The 19,228-nt window shown below is 64.3% G+C and overlaps 2 protein-coding genes across 2 annotated transcripts; both read right to left on the minus strand.

The window, feature by feature from the left end:
* Positions 1-3,576: 3,576 nt before the first annotated feature.
* On the minus strand, positions 3,577-7,312 carry CDC6 (cell division cycle 6). The gene is made up of 12 exons (XM_031507051.2): positions 7,105-7,312; positions 6,565-6,816; positions 6,102-6,344; positions 5,504-5,703; positions 5,253-5,416; positions 5,010-5,116; positions 4,775-4,914; positions 4,589-4,689; positions 4,386-4,450; positions 4,037-4,236; positions 3,796-3,936; positions 3,577-3,666 (listed from the first exon to the last, which is right to left on the minus strand). The coding sequence occupies exons 1-12, from the start codon at positions 7,298-7,300 to the stop codon at positions 3,577-3,579; spliced, it is 1,899 nt and encodes a 632-aa protein (XP_031362911.2). The 5' UTR covers positions 7,301-7,312.
* Positions 7,313-7,721: 409 nt separating this feature from the next.
* Positions 7,722-18,879, minus strand: WIPF2 (WAS/WASL interacting protein family member 2). The gene is made up of 9 exons (XM_021532911.3): positions 18,829-18,879; positions 13,443-13,512; positions 12,689-12,801; positions 12,371-12,503; positions 12,110-12,232; positions 11,067-11,717; positions 9,816-10,025; positions 9,604-9,705; positions 7,722-8,886 (listed from the first exon to the last, which is right to left on the minus strand). Exons 3-9 carry the CDS (start codon positions 12,749-12,751, stop codon positions 8,846-8,848), a joined length of 1,323 nt encoding a protein of 440 aa, XP_021388586.2. The 5' UTR covers positions 12,752-12,801; positions 13,443-13,512; positions 18,829-18,879; the 3' UTR covers positions 7,722-8,845.
* Positions 18,880-19,228: the final 349 nt, after the last annotated feature.

The raw sequence follows: 19,228 nt of genomic DNA on the forward strand, positions 1-19,228 counted from the left end.
CCCCGACCCACCACACCACTCACAGGAGGAGGTGCTCCAACGACCCCCACCCACCCCCACCCCCAGCCCGCTTCCCTCTTCTCTGCCTCTGGATACCCAACCCCCCCCTCCAGGTGGGGGATTGGGGCGCCCACATGAGGGAAAACACAGGGGTGGGTGCTCCAGGGGTGTAGGGAAGAGATGGGAACACATTGAGGGGAAGAGGGGAGAGGGATAGGGAGTTCCTGGGTTGCCCCCCCAGGCTCAGAGGGGAAGAGCTGGGGGCACCTGTGGCACCCCGGGGGTATAGAGTGGTGCCTGTACCCAGAGGAATTCCCTGTTCTGTCTGTCCCTGGAGAGATGCTGATTCTAGGAAGGGGATGGCGATGGAGATACGGACATGGACACAGGCTACCCAGCCACATTCTGGCAGCCCAGAAAGGGCACCCAATGCCCTGCACCCACCAGCACAGCCCAGACCCTGGGAGGGCTGGGAGGGCAGCGGGGCAGGAGCTCCCCTGCGAAGGCACACATGTGAGGAGTGTAGGCAGCTTCACCACAAGCCCCGGGGGGAGTCACACTAGCCCTGCCGCCGCTGCCCAGAGCCCTGGGATACCTGTCAGGATCCCACGGTACCCACACAGGAGGGTGATGGCCCGCCAGGCCACTCAGCACATTCCCGTGCCTCAGTTTCCCCCGTGTGCTCACCAGAACGATGTTGTACACCCCGGCCGGGGCACCCCCAGCCGGGAGCAGCCGCTGGGCCCCTCCCCGCACACCGGGGCCGCGGCGGCGAGGCCCAGGCGCCGGCATGTGCTCAGCCCAGTGGAATGTGCCAAATCACTCCCAGATGTGCACGGCGGCCAGCCCGACCCCCCCCCACCCCACTCCGCTCCCACCGGGGCAGCCACCGGCCACCGGGGACCCCCGAGCGCAGCCCCGCGGCACCGAGCCCACCGCCGGCCGCGGGGCCCGGCCCCGTCCGTGCCGCGGCGTCGCGGCCCCGAGGCGCGGCGGGGCGGGCAGGGCAGCGGCGGGAGGCGCCGCCGGCACCGGGTGGCCGCGTCCCCGGTGCCACCGGCGCCCCGCAGACCGCGGGCGGCGCGGGGTCGTGCGGGGCCGTGCCCCGCAGCCCCGGCCCCGGTGCCAGGCGGGAGCAGCCGGGCGGAACGGGGCTGTCAGATGGAATCTGGGCGCCGGCGGTGACGGCGCGGCGGGAGGCGGCCGTGCCCGCCACGTGGCCGCTTATGTAAGGAGAGTGCAAGGGAGGACAGCGAGGCAGCCGGGGCACCGGGGACACCGAGCCCCCGCCGCGCACCCGGGCGGCTGCGCGGCCGGACACGCGTGGGGCTGCCCACGGCGCAGCTGTGTGTGTGCGGGGACAGGGGACGCGGGCATAGGTGTGCTGGAGCCGGGGGACAGGGCTCCCCACACCGCTGCTGGGTGTCCCGGGCTGTCCCCTCGCCACGCTGCTCCCAGCCCCGCCGTGACGAACGGCTCCGGCGGGAGCTCCGGCACCCACGCGCCGGGATCCAGCTGCGCCATCGATTTTTCATCCACTGCGGCACAGTGGAGCTGGGGCTGGCACCGGCATGGCCAAGGTGGGGCTGTCCCCATCCCCACGCACGCAGCCAGGACACCCCAGGGATGCTGTCTGGACTGGCAGCCCCCCAGCCTTGCCGTGGGGTGCCCACCATGGCCAGTCTGGCCCAGAGGTGGGAGTGTCCCTGTGCCCTGCCTGGGCCACCATCACCTCAGCCATCACCACGGGGGGACACGGGGGGCCGGGGATAGAGCAGCTGGGGTGACAGAGGGAAAAGGATGAGGGAGAAGGAGAGGGAGAAGGATGAGAGAGAAGGGTGAGGGAGAAGGATGAGGGAGAAGGATGAGGGAAAAGGAGAGGGAGAAGGATGAGGGAGAAGGATGAGAGAAGGATGAGGGAGAAGGATGCCAGCCTGCACCACCACTGCGTCACCGCAGACCCGCACACTGCCAGGCGCTTCCTTCCTGACACTGTCACCCTGTGCCATCTCACCGTGTGCTGGGGGGCCACGTCACTCCCTGGGGCTGGCACGGGGCAGGACGTGGCCGCCGAGGTCCGTGGGGAGCTGGGCACCCCCATGCAGCTCTGCCCACGGGCAGGACGATGCCGGTACCCGCTCAGCCCCAGAGCCTGGCGACGGGCGGCAGGGTCATGGTGCCCGCTGAGCCCCACGGTGTGAGGAGGGGCAGGGACAGGGTGCTGCAGGGCCCCTGAGGTGGTGAGGGCACCGGGACACGGCCCCGAGCGGGCACAGCCCGGGCTGACCCCGGCGCCCGCCCGTGCCGCCGCACACGTCCGACACATGGCAGCGCCGGCTATAAATAGAGCCGGCAGCGAGGGCTGAGCCTGCTCGGGGCCCTCGGGGCTCCAGAGTCCCCCGTGCTCCCCCTGCCTCGGTTTCCCTGCCGCTCCCCACGGCCAACAGGGACCAACGTGTCCCCAAGGTGTCCCCTGGCCCTGCACCCCATTCCTGGCAGCACCCAGGGCCCGCACCAGGCTCCCCTCTGTGTCCTTGTCCCGGGCAGGCAGCGCAAATGTCCCCGTGTCCTGTGAGCTGCAGGGATGCCACAGGCCCCAGAGCTGAGGGGCAGAGCTGAGGTGGAGCTGGAACACAGCAGGGCCACCCCTTGGGGCCACAGGGAAACTGAGGCACATTGGGGATACCAGCACCCCATCCCTGGCCAGGAGCTGCAGAGGGGCAGCCGGGGGTTCTGGGGGACAGGGTGGGATGGTAGAGGCAGGGTGGGATAGAGGGATGTGAGGCACAAGCAGAGCCTCATGCCCTCCCACTCCCCTCACCCCCATTTGGAGCCCCCAACACCCCCCCCCCACAATGAGGAAGCTGCAAAATTAGGTCAAAGCGTCCATTATTTAACAGAAACACAGGAGCTGGGGCCAGGAGCTGAGCCTGGGGCTGGAGCCCAGGAGAGGGCTTGGGGAGGACAAGGCTGGGTCCGCACAGCTGTGGGGCAGGCAGGGATTGGGGAAAAAGGGGTGAAACACGGGGGACAGGAGCCAGAGCTGAACCAAAATGACTTTATTTCACAGCAGGAGATAAAGGGATGCCCCTGTCCTCTCCCCCCAGGGGTCCCTGCCCCTGCTGTGCCACTGGCAGCACCGGGACCCAGAGCAGGGCTGGCACTGGGAGGAGCCAGAGTGCTCAAGAGGTTCCAGAGAGCCCCAGAAGGCTCTGAAAGAGCTGGGAGCAAACATGGTCTGGGATTCAGGGCAGGAGCAACACCAGACCTCAGGATCACACCAGGGTGGCAAGGGGGACCAGGAGCACTCACCACTCCCTGCTAAAGGGCTGGGTGGGGGGGGCATATAGGGGCTGGGGGGTGTCCCAGCCTCCCACCTAAGCTCCCAGCACGCAGAAATTACAATATAACATTAATAATATTATAACATTAAAATATTAATAAAAAGACCCCAGACTGACAGGCCCAGGGCCCAACTTTACAAACATCCCAACACTTTGGGAACCACTTCTCTGCTCTTGCCACAGCAGCAAAATCCCCCTTGGGGCCATGGGGAGGGGTCTGCTGTGGGGGGGGTCAGTGCAGCCCCTGGGCCAGGATGCTGCCCACCAGGGCTGTGTCCTGCAGCTTGTGCTCCAGCGCTGCCTCCTCCAGCATCAGGGAAACCTGGGAGGGAGAACGGGGGTGCTCAGCACTGTGCTGCCAGATCCTGCCCCAGTCCCACCACTGGATCATGTCCCAGTGCTGTCACCAGACCCTGAGGCCACCAGAGCCTGCCCCACCACCCCATGGTACCTTGGCCAGCCGGGCCTCCTTGGCCCTCTTGACCTCGAGGACACCGCGGGACTCCAGGAGGGTGACAAGGGACAGACACTCGGCCTGGTCGACGGCGGGGAGCTGCTGCCGCCGGCACACCTGGCTGTAGGTGTCGTGGAGCTGGGGAGGGCAGGGGTGGTGGGGGGGTTACACCACAGCAAAGCACCCAAGAGACACCCCAGGGACACCCACCCACCGAGAGGGTCCCACCACCACTCACCTTCCCCAGGGTCACCTCGCGGGTGTGCGAGTGCCGGGCGAGCAGGAGCAGGGAGCAGAGCAGCACCTTCTGCTGCAGAGGGAAAGTGTCCTGGGCCCCCCGGGATCCCCCCGCCAGCCGGTCCCCAAACACCTCTGAGAGCACCCGGGAGACGTGCAGGAGCCCCACGCGCTTGGGGACAGGGGATGCCGGGGAGTCACCTGTGGGACAGAGAGAGGTGAGAAAAGGGAGGTGGTAGTGGAGAGAGGAGCCGCACGAAGGGAGCCCAGACTCCCTCCCACTGAGGCGACCCCAGAGGAGCCCCTGCAGCACAGGCTGCAGGGTTTTGGCTCTGGCAGCACTGACTCACCTCCAGGCAGTGGCTTGAGCAGCGTCTGGCCTCGCACCTCCAGCTCCACCACCTCCACGGCGCGCCTGGGGAGGGACAGCCCTGAGCGCCGGGCAGAGCGGGCACCCCTGGCATGGGCACCCCTGGCACGGGTACCCTGGAGCAGGGAAGCCATGGAGACTCACAGGGACCAAGCTGCCCCAGGTTCTGGGGCACACACTGACCTACAGACATCCAGGGCCTTGCGAGCATCACCGGAGACCGCAGAGACCTTGCGGGCACAGAACTGGAGCGCAGCAGAGTCCAGGACGGGGTCACCTGCCACCTGTGGGGCACCAGGGCTATCAGTGCAGCCACCCATGCGAGCAGAGGAGCCACGTCCCCCCGCTCTGCCATCCCCGTGTCCCCACCTGCCCCAGCCGCTCCTGCAGGATGCGGGTGAGCTGCTCCTTGGTGTAGGGTGGGAAGTGCAGCAGCCGGGGGCTGCCGGCTGGGTGGGCTCCCAGCCTGGCCAGGCTCCGGTCTGTCAGGTCCAGGGCATTGGCCAACCCTGCAGGGTGAGAGGAAGAGGGTGGGGGCTGCAAAGGGAAGTCCCCATCAACCCCCTCCAAAGAGGAGCAGCAGTGCTACACCCCACACACTCACCCACGAGGACGAGCCTGGAGCCGGGCAGCTGGGGCCACTCAAAGAGGGTGTAGAGCACGTCCTGGCCTTTGCTCTCCAGCTGGTCCAGCTCATCCAGCACCAGGAGGCTGTGGGAGAGCCCAGATCAACCCCCTGTTCTGTCCCCTCACAGCACTTCAAGCAGGGAGAGCAGAGCTGCTGCCAGCCTGCCTCTCCTGGCATCCAGGGGAATCCCACTGCATCCGCCCCAGACGGGGAACTCACACCATGGGCCCCTTGGCCGTCAGATGCTTCTCCAGGCTCCGGATACACTCCCGGCCGGTGGCCACGGGCAGCCCCAGGTGCTGTGCCAGGGCAGGGAAGACACTCTGGGGGCTGCCCAGTGCCATGCAGTTCAGCACCACAGTCCTGCTGCCAGCCAGCTTGTCCTGCCAGGAATGGGAATGTTACACTGGCCCCATCCCACTGTCCCCCAGCCCCCACAGCAGCCCCACGCCTGTGGCCGTGGCACAGACCTTGCAGTCGAGCAGAACACGGCTCAGACAGACTGTTTTCCCAGTCCCGGGGGCTCCGGACACGTAGAGGCTGCCGGGACGGCGCCCCAGGACGTGATCCTGCAGGAACTGCCGGAGGATCGTCGTCTCCCGCTCCCTGCCCTGGAGCTGCTCGGGCACGGCTGCATGCAGCACCTGCTTGGCCTGCTGGTAACAGGTACCTGCATGGGGAGCAAGAGGACTCAGGGAGGGAGGTGGCACTGCTGGGACTCCATCCCAACTGATCATCATCCCATCCATGTCTCTGTCCCCATCCCTACCTTCATATATATCCCTAGCTCCATATACCCATCCCTAACCCTGGCTCCATCCCTCACCTCATCCCCATTGCTATCCATTGCTCCACCCTCAACTTGACCCCTATCACCATCCCTTTCTATATTCCCAATCCCTATCCCATCCCTGCATCCCCATCCCGTCCATAACCCCATACCCAGCCCTGCCCACGCTCACAATCCCATCCATAACCCCATACCCAGCCCTGCCCACTCACAATCCCATCCATAACCCCATACCCAGCCCTGCCCACTCACAATCCTGTCCATAATCCCATACCCACCTTCCTGCCTGAAGAGCCGGGTGGGTGGCTGCTGCTTTCTGAGCCCTGAGCTCCGAGGGGTCTCTGGGCTCCGAGTGGGGCCTCCACGGGTTCCCCTGCTCTGTGGGGACGGCCCCGGGCCCTTGGTCTGCTCGGGGGAGGCAGAGGGGTCCCCAAAGAGCAGGCGACGGCCCCGGTTCTCCTTGCTGCGCTTGGCCGGGGAGCAAGGCACGGCATGGGGGACATTGCACAGGTTGTCATCACCTGCGGGGACAAGAGGCTGTGGTGACACGGGGCCGCTCTCCCTGGCGGACTTTATGCTTCACCACCCCCCAAAAACCCAGCGGGAGCAGCTCTTCCTCCTGAAATGGGGGTGAAGCCGCAAACGCAGCTGGACCAGACCCATCTGTCTGCCCCAGCCCCCCGGATGGGAAGGGAGATGTGCCGCCCCCCATTCCCGGGGGGTCTCGGCGGAGGGACTCACCCAGGCGTTTGCGGGGGCTCAGGGGCTGCGCTGTGGGGCTCAGGGGCTGTGCTGCAGCCCGGCTGGAGCGTTTGTCCGGGGTGGCCTGGCCGGGGTCGGCGGGGCCCGAGGCCTTGGAACGCGGCGAGGGGCGCAGAGCAGGGGCGTCGGGGTCGCTCTTGGCCGAGGGGGCAGCGAGGCGTCGGGCGCTCCTGGTGCGGGGGAAGGCGATGGTGGGCTGGCTCTGCGGGCTGCTGCTGGCCATGGCGGGGGCTACGGGTGGAGGAAGACAGCGGTCAGAGGGCGGGACCCCGGTCAGGTGAGAAAGACCGCCAGCCCCGCGGGTCCCGGCCACCTTCTACCCCACTAGTCCCAGCCCCCGCCGCGCTGCCCCCCATCTCTGACCCCCATGTCCCCCAAAGCCCCCACATGTCCCCCCATGTCCCCTCGGGTCCCCCATGTCCCCCAAAGACTCCTCACGTCCCCCCATGTGCCCTAAAGCCGCCCCATGTCCCCCAAAGCCCCCCCATGTCCCCTCATGTCCCCCCATGCCGCACCGACCTTCTCGCGCCAAATCAGCCCCGGCTCCACACTTCCCGCCACCAGGCCGAGCTGGCCCCGCCCCTTTCGCCCCATTGGCTGCGCCGCTGCCGCCGCCGCCAATCGCCGCATCCGGAGGAAGGGCCGCAACAGAGCAGCCAATCAGCGAGCGTACCCGAGGGAGGGCGGAAAGTGCGGAGCGCGGCGCGCGGGGCATGCTGGGAGTTGTAGTCTGCCTGCGGGTACTCAGCGCTCCCAGCGCTCCCACGGCCCGCACCCCCCACCCAGCCTGCCCCGTACTCCCAGTGCCACCAGTTCCTCCTACACTGCTTCCTGCTGCCGCCCATCTTGTCTATCCACGCTCCCAGTACTCCCCACCGCGCTGCCCCCATGCTCCCAGTGCCCACACGCACCAGTCTCCCCTGCCCCTGCTCCCAGTACCCACAACCCATCTTCCCAGTGTTCCCAGTGCCACATGTGACTCCGATCCTGCCTTCCTACTGCCTCCCTGTGCTCCCAGTACCCTCCACCCTGTCTGCCTAAGTGCCCTGCTCCCAGCACTCGGGGCATCACCTCCAAGAAAGAAAAGGGGTTATTGGGAACCTCCCACTTAGACAGCATCCTTGACATCATTAATTGCTTTATTACTTTTATTTAAATGTAATTTCCAGCTCCTCCAAATTCCTCTGTTCCCTTTTAAAAGGGCCCCTCACTCCAGGAGGGGCAGAACCGTGTTGAACTTTTATTTAACTCAAAATGCAGCGCTGGGGGGGGCTCATTCTCCAGAGAAACCCCCCACTCACCCCTCACCCACCTCACTCCAGCCTCAACAGGGGAAGGTCCATCATCATAGAAAAAAAATCCCCTGAATGAGCCCCAAACCTGCAGGGGTGGCCCCCCTGCACCCCGTGCCCTTCCCGCTATGGTACAAAGAGATCAGTAACTACGTTAGTGTCACCCCCGCCGCGGGGCCGGGACCACCCGTCGGACAGGGAGTGTAAGGCAAAACTTCACCGGCCCCCAGGGCCCCCCATGCGCCCCCTGATGTGCCAGACCCAGCACAAACAGCCCCCCACCATGTAATTAGTGTTTTCTTGTTAAAATGCTCAAGTTTGGGGGGAGTCAGCAGTGAGAGCCAGGGGAATCCCAGGGGGAATGCCAGGGGAGCAGAGGTTTCAAGGGGGGCACATAGGGGTGCCCCCCTGTTGGGACAGAGAAATGGGTCCCCAGCAGTTTTGGGGTGTCCCTGCATGGTCCCACTCACGTTGCCCCCTGCCTCCACTGGCTCCTGTGCAAAAAAGCAATGGGCTGTGCCGGGATAACAAGTTCCACCAGGATAACGAGGCTCTGCCGGCCTGTCCCTGCTTCCCCTCGCTCTGGGGGTCTCACAGTGTGTCCATTCCCTGCCTGACCCCAGCCCCCCTCCATGAGCCCCCCTGGTCCCAACGGCCAGCACACAGCTCGGCCTCAAGTCCCGTGCCAGGCTCCCAAGCAGATCCCGACCCAGGATCCATGAGGAGGAATGAGGGTTGGACCCATCCAGGCTTGCCACGAGGTCACCGAGTCCTGGGGGGTGCATAGATGAGGTGGGGCTGGCGGAGCACGCTGGACTGAGGGGGGATCCGCTTGTCCTGGGAAAACCGGAGAGGCTGGGAGTGTGTCATGCAGGATCCGGGGGGCTGGGAGCTGGGGGAATCCGGCTGAGGAAGGGGAAGGAGGTCCACGTCTCTGCTCTGGAACAATCCACCTGCACAGCCCGGTTTCACCTGGGGATGGGGGGCAGAGGGGGAGCCCCACGCGTAGCTGGAAGACAAGGAAGCCTGTTGGAAGCGGGAGCTCCGCAGAGCCGGATCCAGCACGGCTGCTTTCCCTCCTCCACACCCCCGCGCCAGCTGCTGGCCCCCCCCCCCCGACCTCCCCGCGGAGATCTGGAGCCTGGGATTTGGGATTTGCGCCTGGCAGCAGCCGCTGCAGCCGCAGCACCGAGCTCGGGGCTTTTCAAACCCGCATTAAACATTCATGGCTCTAAAAATAAACGAGCATCCCATTCTCCCCGGAGTCTCCGCCGGGATCCGCAGCGCTGACGCGCAGCACCAAGGGCACTTTGAGCTCTGCCGGGTCGGAGTGCCCGTGCTCGGAGCTTATCCTGGGATACACGGAGGGTCTGCATCCCCTCAGCCCCTGCCCAGCCCCGGCGTGCTTCGAGATCCCCTCTGGTGCCAAAGGTGCTCAGCAAAGGCAGGAATGATCCCTGCAGCATTTCCCAGCAGGCAAACCAGGTGCAGGTGGGATAGGGCATCTGCACAGCCCCAATTTCTGGCCCCACCGCAGCACAGAGAGCTGCCTTCAGGGCTCAGAACCCCTGGGAATGGGGCTCAGCACCCCCAGAACACCGGCAGGGCCCAGGGCATGGCCACTGCACCACCCACCCTGTGCAGGGACAAAGAGAACAGTGCCAGCCATGAGGGCACAGGAGAGGAGAGGGAATTTGGGACACCCCCTCCTCCTCCTCCTCCTCACCTCTGTTTGTTTTGCTGGGGTAGATTCTCTGGAAGTATTTATATTCCTCTGGGGCTGGGAAGTCTTCAACGGGATGAAAGGAGTATTTGGATTCAAAGTCATCTGTGAAGAAATGGAAGGAGGGGCAGGTGAGGGAGGGGGGACTCTGGGGGAGCTTGGCCAAAGCCACAGGGCTCGGCTGCGAGGGGGATCCGTGCGGGGGTCCCACTCACCCAGGAATGCTCTGACGGTGGAGATGGAGTCCCGGTGCCCGTTCCGCACGGGCGGCGGTGGCGGCGGGGGCCCGGCCGGGGTCCGGGTGGGTGGCGGCGGGGGCTTCCCCCGGCTGGGGGGCTCGGCGGGGCCGTGCAGTCTGTAGGGGGGCGGGGGCGGGGGGGCGTCGCGCCCTCCGTTCCGCAGCATTGGCGGCGGGGGCGGCGGAGCTGCAGGGACAGCGGGGTCAGCGCGGCGCGGCATTCCCGGGGCAAACCCGGGGACGTCCCCGGTGCTTTCCAGGCCAGCTGCTGTGCCAGACCGCGGCCCAGGGATGCTCCTACGCGTGCCCGGAGATTTCCTGCTCGCTCCTGACATCTGCATTCCTCATCCCTCCACCAGCTGCAGGGCAGGGACCAGCCAGCCCCGCTGCCCTCCGGCTCACTGTCCACCCCGGGGCTGTTCCAGCCCCACATGCTCCCAGCCCACATCGAGCACAGGTCCCTCTGCACCAGAGGGGATCCCAGGAGCAGCTACGATCCAGCACATCCCCGAGTCTGAGGGCAGCAGCTCCACATGGAGCCAAGATGCTGCCTGCCAAGACTGGAAGCCACATCCGCAGTGTCACCAAGGCAGTGACAGGATCCACAGCCCCTCTGACCCACCTCTCACTCCTGCCCAGCCTCCCGCAGAGGCTCCGTGGCAGTTCGTGCTCCTCATTAGCCTAATTACACTCAGGCTGACAGCGCAGATCCCCAGCTGCAGCTCTGAGGAGGGATTCTGGCAGGGCCAGAAGGACGGAGCGGCTTGGCAGGGGCCCAGGCAGGAGCTGCGGTCTGGACAGGGAGCCCAGGAGTGCACGGGGGGGCACCAGGGCGCAGCCAACACCAATCCCAGCCATGGGGACAAGCTCCCGAGGGCTGCACACCCAGGGAAAGGCTTCTCCCTCCTCTGCCACAGCTTTTTGCACCCTCCCAGTGACATTTAGGAAGCTTAGGGGAGCTACGCTCTCCCCCATTCTCATCTCCCACCCCAGGAGAGCACAGGTAGGAATTGCCCAGCCACAACTCACTGTCAGCACCAGGCCTGCAAGGAGCTGGATGATCACAGGACATGACCAAGGACATGTGTTAAACATGGCACTGCAACTCCTACCCCAGCTTGGCCCCTACACCACATGCAGAAGACTCGCTGTGTCCCGAAACCAACTCTTACCTCCCACCCTTATCACCCCAGTTGCCCCCAGGCACCGTCAATCCAGTGGCTCTTACCTGCTCCACGGCTTGGGGGGTCTCTGGCCGGCGGCGGGGGGCGGCTGCTCTGCAGGGACGGGGAGGCAGCGGCGGGCGGCGGCGGTGCCAGACCCCGCAATGGGCCCGGCGCTTTCCTGTGCAAAGAGTTGTGTCTCTGCGGCAGCTCCGGAGCCAACTCGCTGCTGGGGCTGGAGGGGCCGTTGGGGACACCGGGGGGTTGCCGGTAAGGGGGAGGTGGGGGGGCGAGAGACTGGCCCTGAGCGCCCGAGCGGAGGCTGACAGGGGAAGGAGGGGGTTTGATGGGCGGAGGGGCGGGGGGTCCGTCCCTGCTGCCGGGCAGGCGCTGTCCCGGGGTGGGTGGCAGCGGCTTCTCCCGGTTGTAGGGCGAGGCCTTGGCGTGCGCTGCCGGTGGGGCCGGGGGGGCGGCGGCGCGGCGGCCCGGCGGTGGGGGCGGCGGGGCCGAGGAGCTGTGCTTCATGCCGGTGCCACCGGCGGTGCCGGGCCGGGACAGGTCAGGCAGGGAGGGCCTCTGCATGCGCGGCAGCTCCGGTGGGGACCCTCGGCTGCTGTCGGCATCGTCCTGAGGGCGGCTGTTGCTGGCCGGCACCGGGGGCCTGGGAGCAGCTGCTCGGGAGCCAGGGACTTGCAGTGTTTGTTTAGTGGAGCTGTCTGCGGGGAAGGAGAGCACAGTGAGGGGTTGGGGACTGAACGGGAGCAGTGCCCTGTCCCTGCAAGCCAAGGAATGCCAGGCCACAGGGACGGCCAGGGACGGCTGTTTGGCACACGCAGGGGGCTGGCACCGAGCACAGCCACACACGGCTCCTCTCTCACCACTCTACTCTGTGGCCACCACAGAGTTCAGCAATACACGAAACTCCTGCGCCCTCCAAGAAGTCTGTGTGTGGGGCTGAGGCTGGCCTGTGCCATGCATGGGATGTGATTTGGAGTCCTGCCTCTTAGCAGCTGAAATCCCCAGGGATACACAGTGAGATCCTCAACCCCTTCCTGCTCAGGGCCCTCCCCAGGGACCCCCACATAGATGATGGGCCTGTGGCCATTACCTGAGCTGTCCTTGGCTCCCACAGGTCTGAGCTTGGGAACGCCGCCTTGGAAGAGGCCACCCTTGGGCTGGATGGCAGCTGAGCTGGAGCCGTAGCTGCCGCCGCCGCCGCTGCCCTTGGGCTCTGAAAGGAGGGAGGCAAAGAGGTTAAGCCTGGAATTATCCGCTCCTCCAATGAGGATCTGCTGGGAACCAGATGGACAAGCGCCCTGAAGGGTATGGCAGTGCCCAGCGTGGGGCCGGGAGCCTCCCGGGGACTCACTTTCCAGGATGGGTGCACTCCGGTCATTGATTTGGGTCACTTTCCTGAGCTTGGTCCCTTTACAGATGTCCTGCAGGAGAGCCCCACGGCCCCGCTGCTCCTCTCGGCTCAGCTTCGGCGGTTCCGTGTTCGCCTGGAGAGGAGCAGCAGCTCAGCACCACCCCAGGACCCCCCGGCACGGGAACAGCCCAGCTCTGCATTCCCACCTCCCAGAGCCCCCCACCCCTGCCACAGCCAGCATTCTCCAGGGGCAATTCCTCTGGCAAGTGGCTCCATGTGGGGACAGGCCACCTCCCAGCCCAGCGAGGTGACCCCTACCTGACTGAGGGTGGGGGGTGGCGGGGGGCCGGGGGGCGGCGGCGGGGGAGGAGGGATCGGCATCCTGGCGGCTCCGGGATCTCAGTGCTGGGGGCAGGCCTGGGCACTCATGCCTGCGGGAAGGGAGGAAGCAGTCAGGGAAACCGGCGGTGAAACAGCCCCGAGGAATTGTGCTGCTGCCCTGTGCCCGGGGTTGTGCAGAGCAGCGGCTGGAGCTGCTCTCCCAAGCTGTCCCAACACCCTGGAGCAGCAGGTCCCAGAGGTGGGAGCCAGCACATCCCCACCCCAAATGCCCAGGGCTCCCACAGCGCCTGCAGTCAAAACCCAGGACATGTCGCACACAACCACCTCGCCCCGCAGACAAAACCTGGCCAAGCTGATCCTGCCCCATCCATCCGGCTCCTCCAGCTGCACCCAGAGGCTGCTCACTTGGGAGTGTGGCAGTAGCTGCCAGCACTGGCATGTGGCCCCATGGCCTCTCCATCCATGGCCAGGGCAAATCAGCCAAATGGCTCCAGCTCCACAGCAGCCGGAGCAGCACAGGGCTGTCCTGTGGCTCCCATCCCTGAATTTCCCAACCTCTTGTCTCCTACATCAACAACCCCCAGCACTGAAGGCTCTCAGTGCCCCACAACTCCAAAGCCCCCTCAAAGCTGTCCAAGCAATCAGAGAAACCAGCTTTCCCAGGACAGATCTGGCAATGTTCCCAACTCATCAGAAGCCCAGAATGAACCTGTCTGGCACCACAGCTCACCTGGAACAGCTCCCAGGGCTCCGCGGGGCCCGGTAGCTCCGGTCAGCACTGGAGATGGAACACAGAGGGACTGGGGACAGGAAAAGGAGCTTGAATCACTGGAGGTCACAGGCCCTCGTGCCACTGACAGCAGTGCTCAGGTAGGGCCTTGCATAGCACCAGCTCAGGCAATAGGAATGTGATGACTGGAGGCCTTGCTCACCACATGGAGAGTCCCAGGAGCTCAGAGCAGGCCCTGAGGCAGGGGACAAATGTCCCTCTCTGGGCCACAGATGTCCTTCCCACAGGAAAACCTATTCCACAGTCACTAACGGGAACCACACCACAAACAGGAGGAAAAGACAGGGCAGTTTCACACCTGAAACATCTGATTTCCGAGCCCTGACCTCCAGGGCAGGTGACAGAGGGCACAGGAACAGCCCCTACCACAGGGAAAGTTCCTTTATGACTCAGGTTTGTACCAGGTATTAACAACCAGATCCCTTCTCACACTCATCTCCTGCTAGACAAACTACAACTTCCTAATCCCACAGGACACAGGTCCATCCTCTGTCAGACATTCCCAGGGTGTGAGAACGGGAAGCAGGGAGCAACAGCATGGCTGCCACAGCAGCGGCTCCCCTGCCCTCGGGCAAACCACTGGCTCTGGGGCTCAGGGAAATAAATAAATACGTAAACTGCCTTTTAATTAAAATCAGCTCTTCTACCCTGTGAGAAGTCCTCAGCTACAGCTTCATCAGGAAGACATTCCTCCCTCTATCTTATGGCATTTTCCCAGTTCCCCAGTGTCCTCCCGGAGCAAACGTGGTGCTCCTTCGCCCTGGCCCGAGCTCGAGGCCTCCCACCCAAGAGCCCACGTCCATCGATCCCTCCGGACACTCCAGCTGGGAACAACGCCCAGCAAACCCATCCAGCCTTTGCCTTTCCCACTGGAGCAGGATCACAGACTGCTCTGAACGTGCTCGTCTGGGACGTGTTGGAACAGGAACACTTTTCCCTGCGCTCCTTCCCACCCGCAGTGGGATCACAGGGCCAGGGTGGCACGAGTGGCTCCGGGCAGAGCTGCAGCCGTGCTGGATCAGCTGCCGGAGGGAATTAGCAGGGATCCAGCTGAGGAACATGCCAGGTAATGAGACTCCCGACTTGGGCTCGTGTGTCACAGCCCTGAGCCAGCACAGGAGTGATGCCAGGGCCATCACCTTCCGACCCACGGGAACGTCACACGTTGTGTCCCCGCTCTGCTCCTTTGCCAGCAGATTACTCCCAGGGTGACACTTCCCTCGGTGGCCCGTGACAGCGACGCATCTCACAGACAGATAAACAGGGATTTGTCAGCTGGCACAAACCATCCAGTGCCACCCGTGCCAGGCCAGCACTGCTGGGGTCTCTCAGTGTGACCTGCTGACACTCTGAGACAGGCTCCAGACAATCCACAGGGATCTGTAGGACAAGGGGGTTATTTCTACAAACAGATCACGAGACACTGTCTCCCCTCTAAGGTGCCCTTACAGCAAAACCTGCGCTCAGATCCAGGCTCTGACCTAGAAGAGCGAGAGGAAAGGAGAGAAGAGTTTAAGCTAAAGCAGCTTGAGGATAAACTGGAGCTGAATTCCCAAGAAACAGGTCATTCCATTTCGGTGCACGGCCCCGTTCGGGCTGGGGATTAACAGCAAAGGTCACATTGAAAAACCAAAATCGAGAGGCCCCGAACTCAGCACAAGGCTGGGAAAAGCTGAGAGCTCCGAGTGGGAACGGTGCCTTTGAAATACAGCCTGGATCTTTCATGTGCAAGAAGACAGACCCAGCTGATACAGATTAGGAAGACAGGAGCTAAATCCTTCAGGAAAAGAAAAAAGGGGGGAGCTCTCCTCCCAGCACCCCTTCATGCCTGGCAGAAGTTATCCCTGTGAACAACACTCCAACTTCTCTGTGCTCCTTCTACTTTGTTCTTCTTTACCAGGACCCTTCCACCAAGACACATCAGAGCCTCTGAGGGCTGCAAGTGCCGTGGTGGCAGCTCCCTGTGCTCGCAGGGAAAGCGGCTGGGAAGAGCTGAATGTAGAGACACCAGTGGATAAAAGCTGGGCTGAGGCAGGAGGGGCAGGTTTACACAGTGCCTTTGCTTTTCCAATCCAAACCAAGCCTCAGGAAAGCTCTGAGCAAAGCAGGAGGAAAACAAGGTGTGAAAAGCTGTCCCTTGGGAGGAGGGAGAGATCAGGAGATCGAGGTCACCCTGTGGAAAACTGCTTCAGAGCTGCTGTTCCACACGCTAGAGCCCACCACGGCCACAGACGCCTCAGCAGTGATTTGGATCAGCACTTCCCTGTCAACCGTGGGATCAAAACATTACTAAATCCCAAGAACTTGACATTCAGCTGCCCCTTGTCCCCTAAAAGCAGCAGGATTGAGCAGATCAGGCCCAGCCTGGGAGACACGCCATGTTTTCCAGACATTTTTCAAGTCCCTGTTTGCTGTGGAGGGAATTGAAACGCCCTCCCCAGCAGCAGCCCCCACCCCGGGGGGATTGCTGCTGGAGCAGGACAGGCAGCAGCAGTGACCTTCAGCCGCCTATTTCCTCGCTTTTCAGGGGGATTTGGGCTCCGGGCGGATTTGTATTTCACATTTGCAAGCCCGAGCTGCAGCGCCTCATCCTCAGGGAGGCTTTGAACTGCAGATCAAGAGGAATTTCCACCCTCTGATGTCGGTGCAGAAATGCGGCCGCACCGGTTTGGGAACGACTTCCAAGGCTGGACCTCTCCAACACCCGCCCCCGCGCCTTTATCTTCCCTCTCTTCCCATCCAAACCCGCAGTTCCTCCTTACCCCCTCCCAAATTCCAACCCTGTCCTCCGCAGCCTGACATTCCTGCCCGCTCCCGAGGAGCTGAGGATGCTACATAAATAATTTATCCTGAGCGACAGCCATCGCAGGATTTAAGGTCATTCAGGCTTTTAAAATCCTATCAGCATGCTTCCCGAGCCGAGCTGCCAGCTCCATTTGGAGCATCCCGCGGAGCCGGCGCATCCCTGCGTGCAGACAGACAGACACGCTCCGGCCCCGCGGGATCCAGACGCTCCCTGTGAATTATTAACGACCCGCGGGCTCTGACGAGGCATTTTTAACAAAAACCCCGAAGTCCAGAGTTTCTAATTCCTCAGAGATGGGCTCCACAGCCTCAGTTTCTCCATCCACCCACAGCTTCTACAACCTGTTTCCCTATCCATCCTCATCTCCCACATCCTCCGTTTTCCTCTACACACTTTCCTTGGCCTCAGTTTCCCCATTCCCAGTTTCCTTGGCCTCAGTTTCCCATCCCCAACCAAGAACCCCTGCAGCTCAGTCTGTCCCTTGCTCCCAGCTCATCTCAGGTCACCCAGCAGAGGAAACCTTTAATCAGGAGCAAGGCGCCCTGTCCCGAAATTCCGCTGCAGCAAAGGGAAAAGCAGGAAAAGCCCGTCCTGCCAGGCCCGCAGCCTCCCCTGCCGCTCCCCCTTTTCCGAAAAGGCAAAAGGAAGCCGGGAAGGGAGAGGTGGCACACGAGGGGCTGGGCAGGGACCGAGGGGCTGGGCAGGAAGCGCTGAATTGTTCCAGAGGGAGGAAGCGGCAGGAGACGCGGGCACTTCCCGGTTCCTTCGAGCCGGAGCTGGGAATTCCGGGTGCAGCGATCCTGACAGCGATCCCAACAGTGGGATCCCGCCGCGGGGATGTGCTCCCGGTGCACCGGCCTTCCCACCCGCGCTGCCTGAGGCACGGTGGTCGGGAACGCCGTTGGACCGGGAGCGGGGAATCCTGGATGCGTTTCCCTGGAGCAGGAGGAACAACTCAGCTCCAGCATTGTCCTGAAAAGCCTGTCCCATCCCTGGAAGTGTTCCAGCTTGGATGGGGCTTGGAACAACCCCTTCCAGTGGAAGATGGGATTTCAGGTCATTTCCAACTCAAGTCATTCCAGGATTCCACGGAACTCTGTGTCCATGGTTGTCCCTAAGCCACTACAGGCTCCAAAAAGTCCACCCCTCCCTCTGTACCCCAAACAGGGTCGTCCCCCCCGTCCTGACAGGCCCCAGAGCACGCCCAGAGCGGGGGTCCAGGGGGTCCTGGGAGGAGTGGAGGAGTCCAGGGAGTCAGTTTGGGGTCCTGGGAGTTAGTGTGGAGGCCCCAGGGGTCATAGAGGGGGTCCAGGGGGATCCTGAGAAGGGTGGAGGGGTCCTGGGTAGACGCAGGGGTCACACTGGGGGTCCCTGGCTCCTGGTCCTACCGGTTCTGGACAGCCCCAAGGGGGTTTTGGGGAGTGGACCCTGAGGTGACCCAGGAGTTAGGGGGGAGGGGTCAATGGGGTCATGGTGGGGGTCTCAGAGGCCATAGGGGGAGCATCAGGGGACACTCTGGGGTCAGAGCCTCCATGCTGGGGGTCCCTATGGTGGGACCCCAAGTACTCAGCCCCATCATTTCTGGGCGCCCCCAGGCTGGGGGTCCAGGGGGTTCCTGGGGAGGAGTGGAAGGGTCAGAGGGGTGCCAGGAGTCACAGTGGGGGTCCCAGGCCCCTAGTCCTGCCAGCTCTGGAGACCCTCAGGTTGGGGGTCCTGGAGAGGGGTCCCTGAAGTGACCCAGGGGTCAGGGTGAAGGGGTCCAGGGGTCAGTGCAGGGATCTCAGGGCAATCCCACAGGGGTCAGGGTGGAGGTCCCAGACCCCTGGCCCCGCTGGTTCCAGCCAAGCCAAAGACAGGAGCCCAAGGAGGGGCAGAGAAGTCCAGGAGGTCAGGTGGGGATTCCAGGGGGTCCTGCCAGCTGCAGGCACACCCAGGGTGGGGGTACAAGGAGGGTCCTGGGTGGGGGGGGGGGGTCCCACACGTTACTCAAGGGTCAGGGTGGAGGGGTCAAGGGCAGCACGGGGGTCTCAGTGGAGCTCCAGGGGACGGCTCTTAGAGGAGACCGAGAGGTCAGAGTGAGGATCGCCATGGTAGTGGGGTCACAAGCCCCAAGACCCGCACGTTCTGAGCACACCCAAGCTGGGGGTCCAGGGTAGTTCTGGGGAAGGGTCCCGGACGTGACCCAGGGGTCAGGAGGTGGGAGATCTCACAGGCGGCGCAGGGGTCAGGGTGGGACGCTCCAGGGGCTCCATGTGTGGGGGCTGCAGCCCCCCGGCCTCGCCGCTCCCTGTCACTCCACAGCCGGCCCCGCGGTCCCTCCGCCGGCCCCGGGCACCCCCCGGATCCGCGCAGGCCTCAGCGCACCCCCCGCCCCGCCGGTCCCGCGCTCGGCACAGGCCCCACGCAGCCACCCCAGGCCGCCACACCCCGCACAGGCGCCCCGCGGCCGCAGTCCCGGCCCCCCGAGCCCCGCCAGCCCCGGCCCGGCCCGCCGGTCCCCCCCGGCCCTCCCCCGCTCACCCGCGGCTCCTCCCGGCCCCGGCCCCAGCCCCGCCGAACGAAATGGCGGCCCCGGCCCCTCTGCGCCTGCGCGGCCGCACCGGATGCGGGCGGGGCACGGCGGAACGGCGGCGCCATGATGAGGAGGTCGGGTGGCTGTGAGGGACGCGCCCGTCACCGCCGTACCGGGGAGGGCACGGCGGCTCCGTGAGCACCCAGTGCCGCGGTGTGCCGGTGACCGAAGGCAGAGCGGCAGCAGCGGGAAGAAATTCCCCGCTCTGTGCCGAAAGGAAGGCCCCGGTGCTGCGACAGAGCACGGCTACGCCGCCTGTCTCACCCACCCCTTCCGCCATATTGAGGAGGTCGGCTGAGCCCAGCGGCCGCCATAGTGGGAGGGGTGGCGGAAGCCTTTTGTGGCCGC

Source organism: Lonchura striata, chromosome 25 (assembly GCF_046129695.1).
Source record: "Lonchura striata isolate bLonStr1 chromosome 25, bLonStr1.mat, whole genome shotgun sequence".
NCBI lineage: Eukaryota > Metazoa > Chordata > Aves > Passeriformes > Estrildidae > Lonchura > Lonchura striata.

What these genes read in the sequence shown, in the direction of transcription:
- WIPF2 (XM_021532911.3), bottom strand. Translation starts at nt 12,751, where the DNA reads ATGCCGATCCCTCCTCCCCCGCCGCCGCCCCCCGGCCCCCCGCCACCC. An exon ending in GAGTGCACCCATCCTGGAAA is followed by an intron (nt 12,233 to 12,370) that starts GTGAGTCCCCGG and finishes CCCTCCTTTCAG; the next exon opens with AGCCCAAGGGCAGCGGCGGC. An exon ending in CCCCCCAAGCCGTGGAGCAG is followed by an intron (nt 10,026 to 11,066) that starts GTAAGAGCCACT and finishes CTGTCCCTGCAG; the next exon opens with CTCCGCCGCCCCCGCCGCCA.
- CDC6 (XM_031507051.2), bottom strand. Translation starts at nt 7,300, where the DNA reads ATGCCCCGCGCGCCGCGCTCCGCACTTTCCGCCCTCCCTCGGGTACGC. An exon ending in CCGGCTCTTCAGGCAGGAAG is followed by an intron (nt 5,704 to 6,101) that starts GTGGGTATGGGA and finishes CTCCCCATGCAG; the next exon opens with GTACCTGTTACCAGCAGGCC. An exon ending in CTCCAGGCTCGTCCTCGTGG is followed by an intron (nt 4,915 to 5,009) that starts GTGAGTGTGTGG and finishes CTCACCCTGCAG; the next exon opens with GGTTGGCCAATGCCCTGGAC.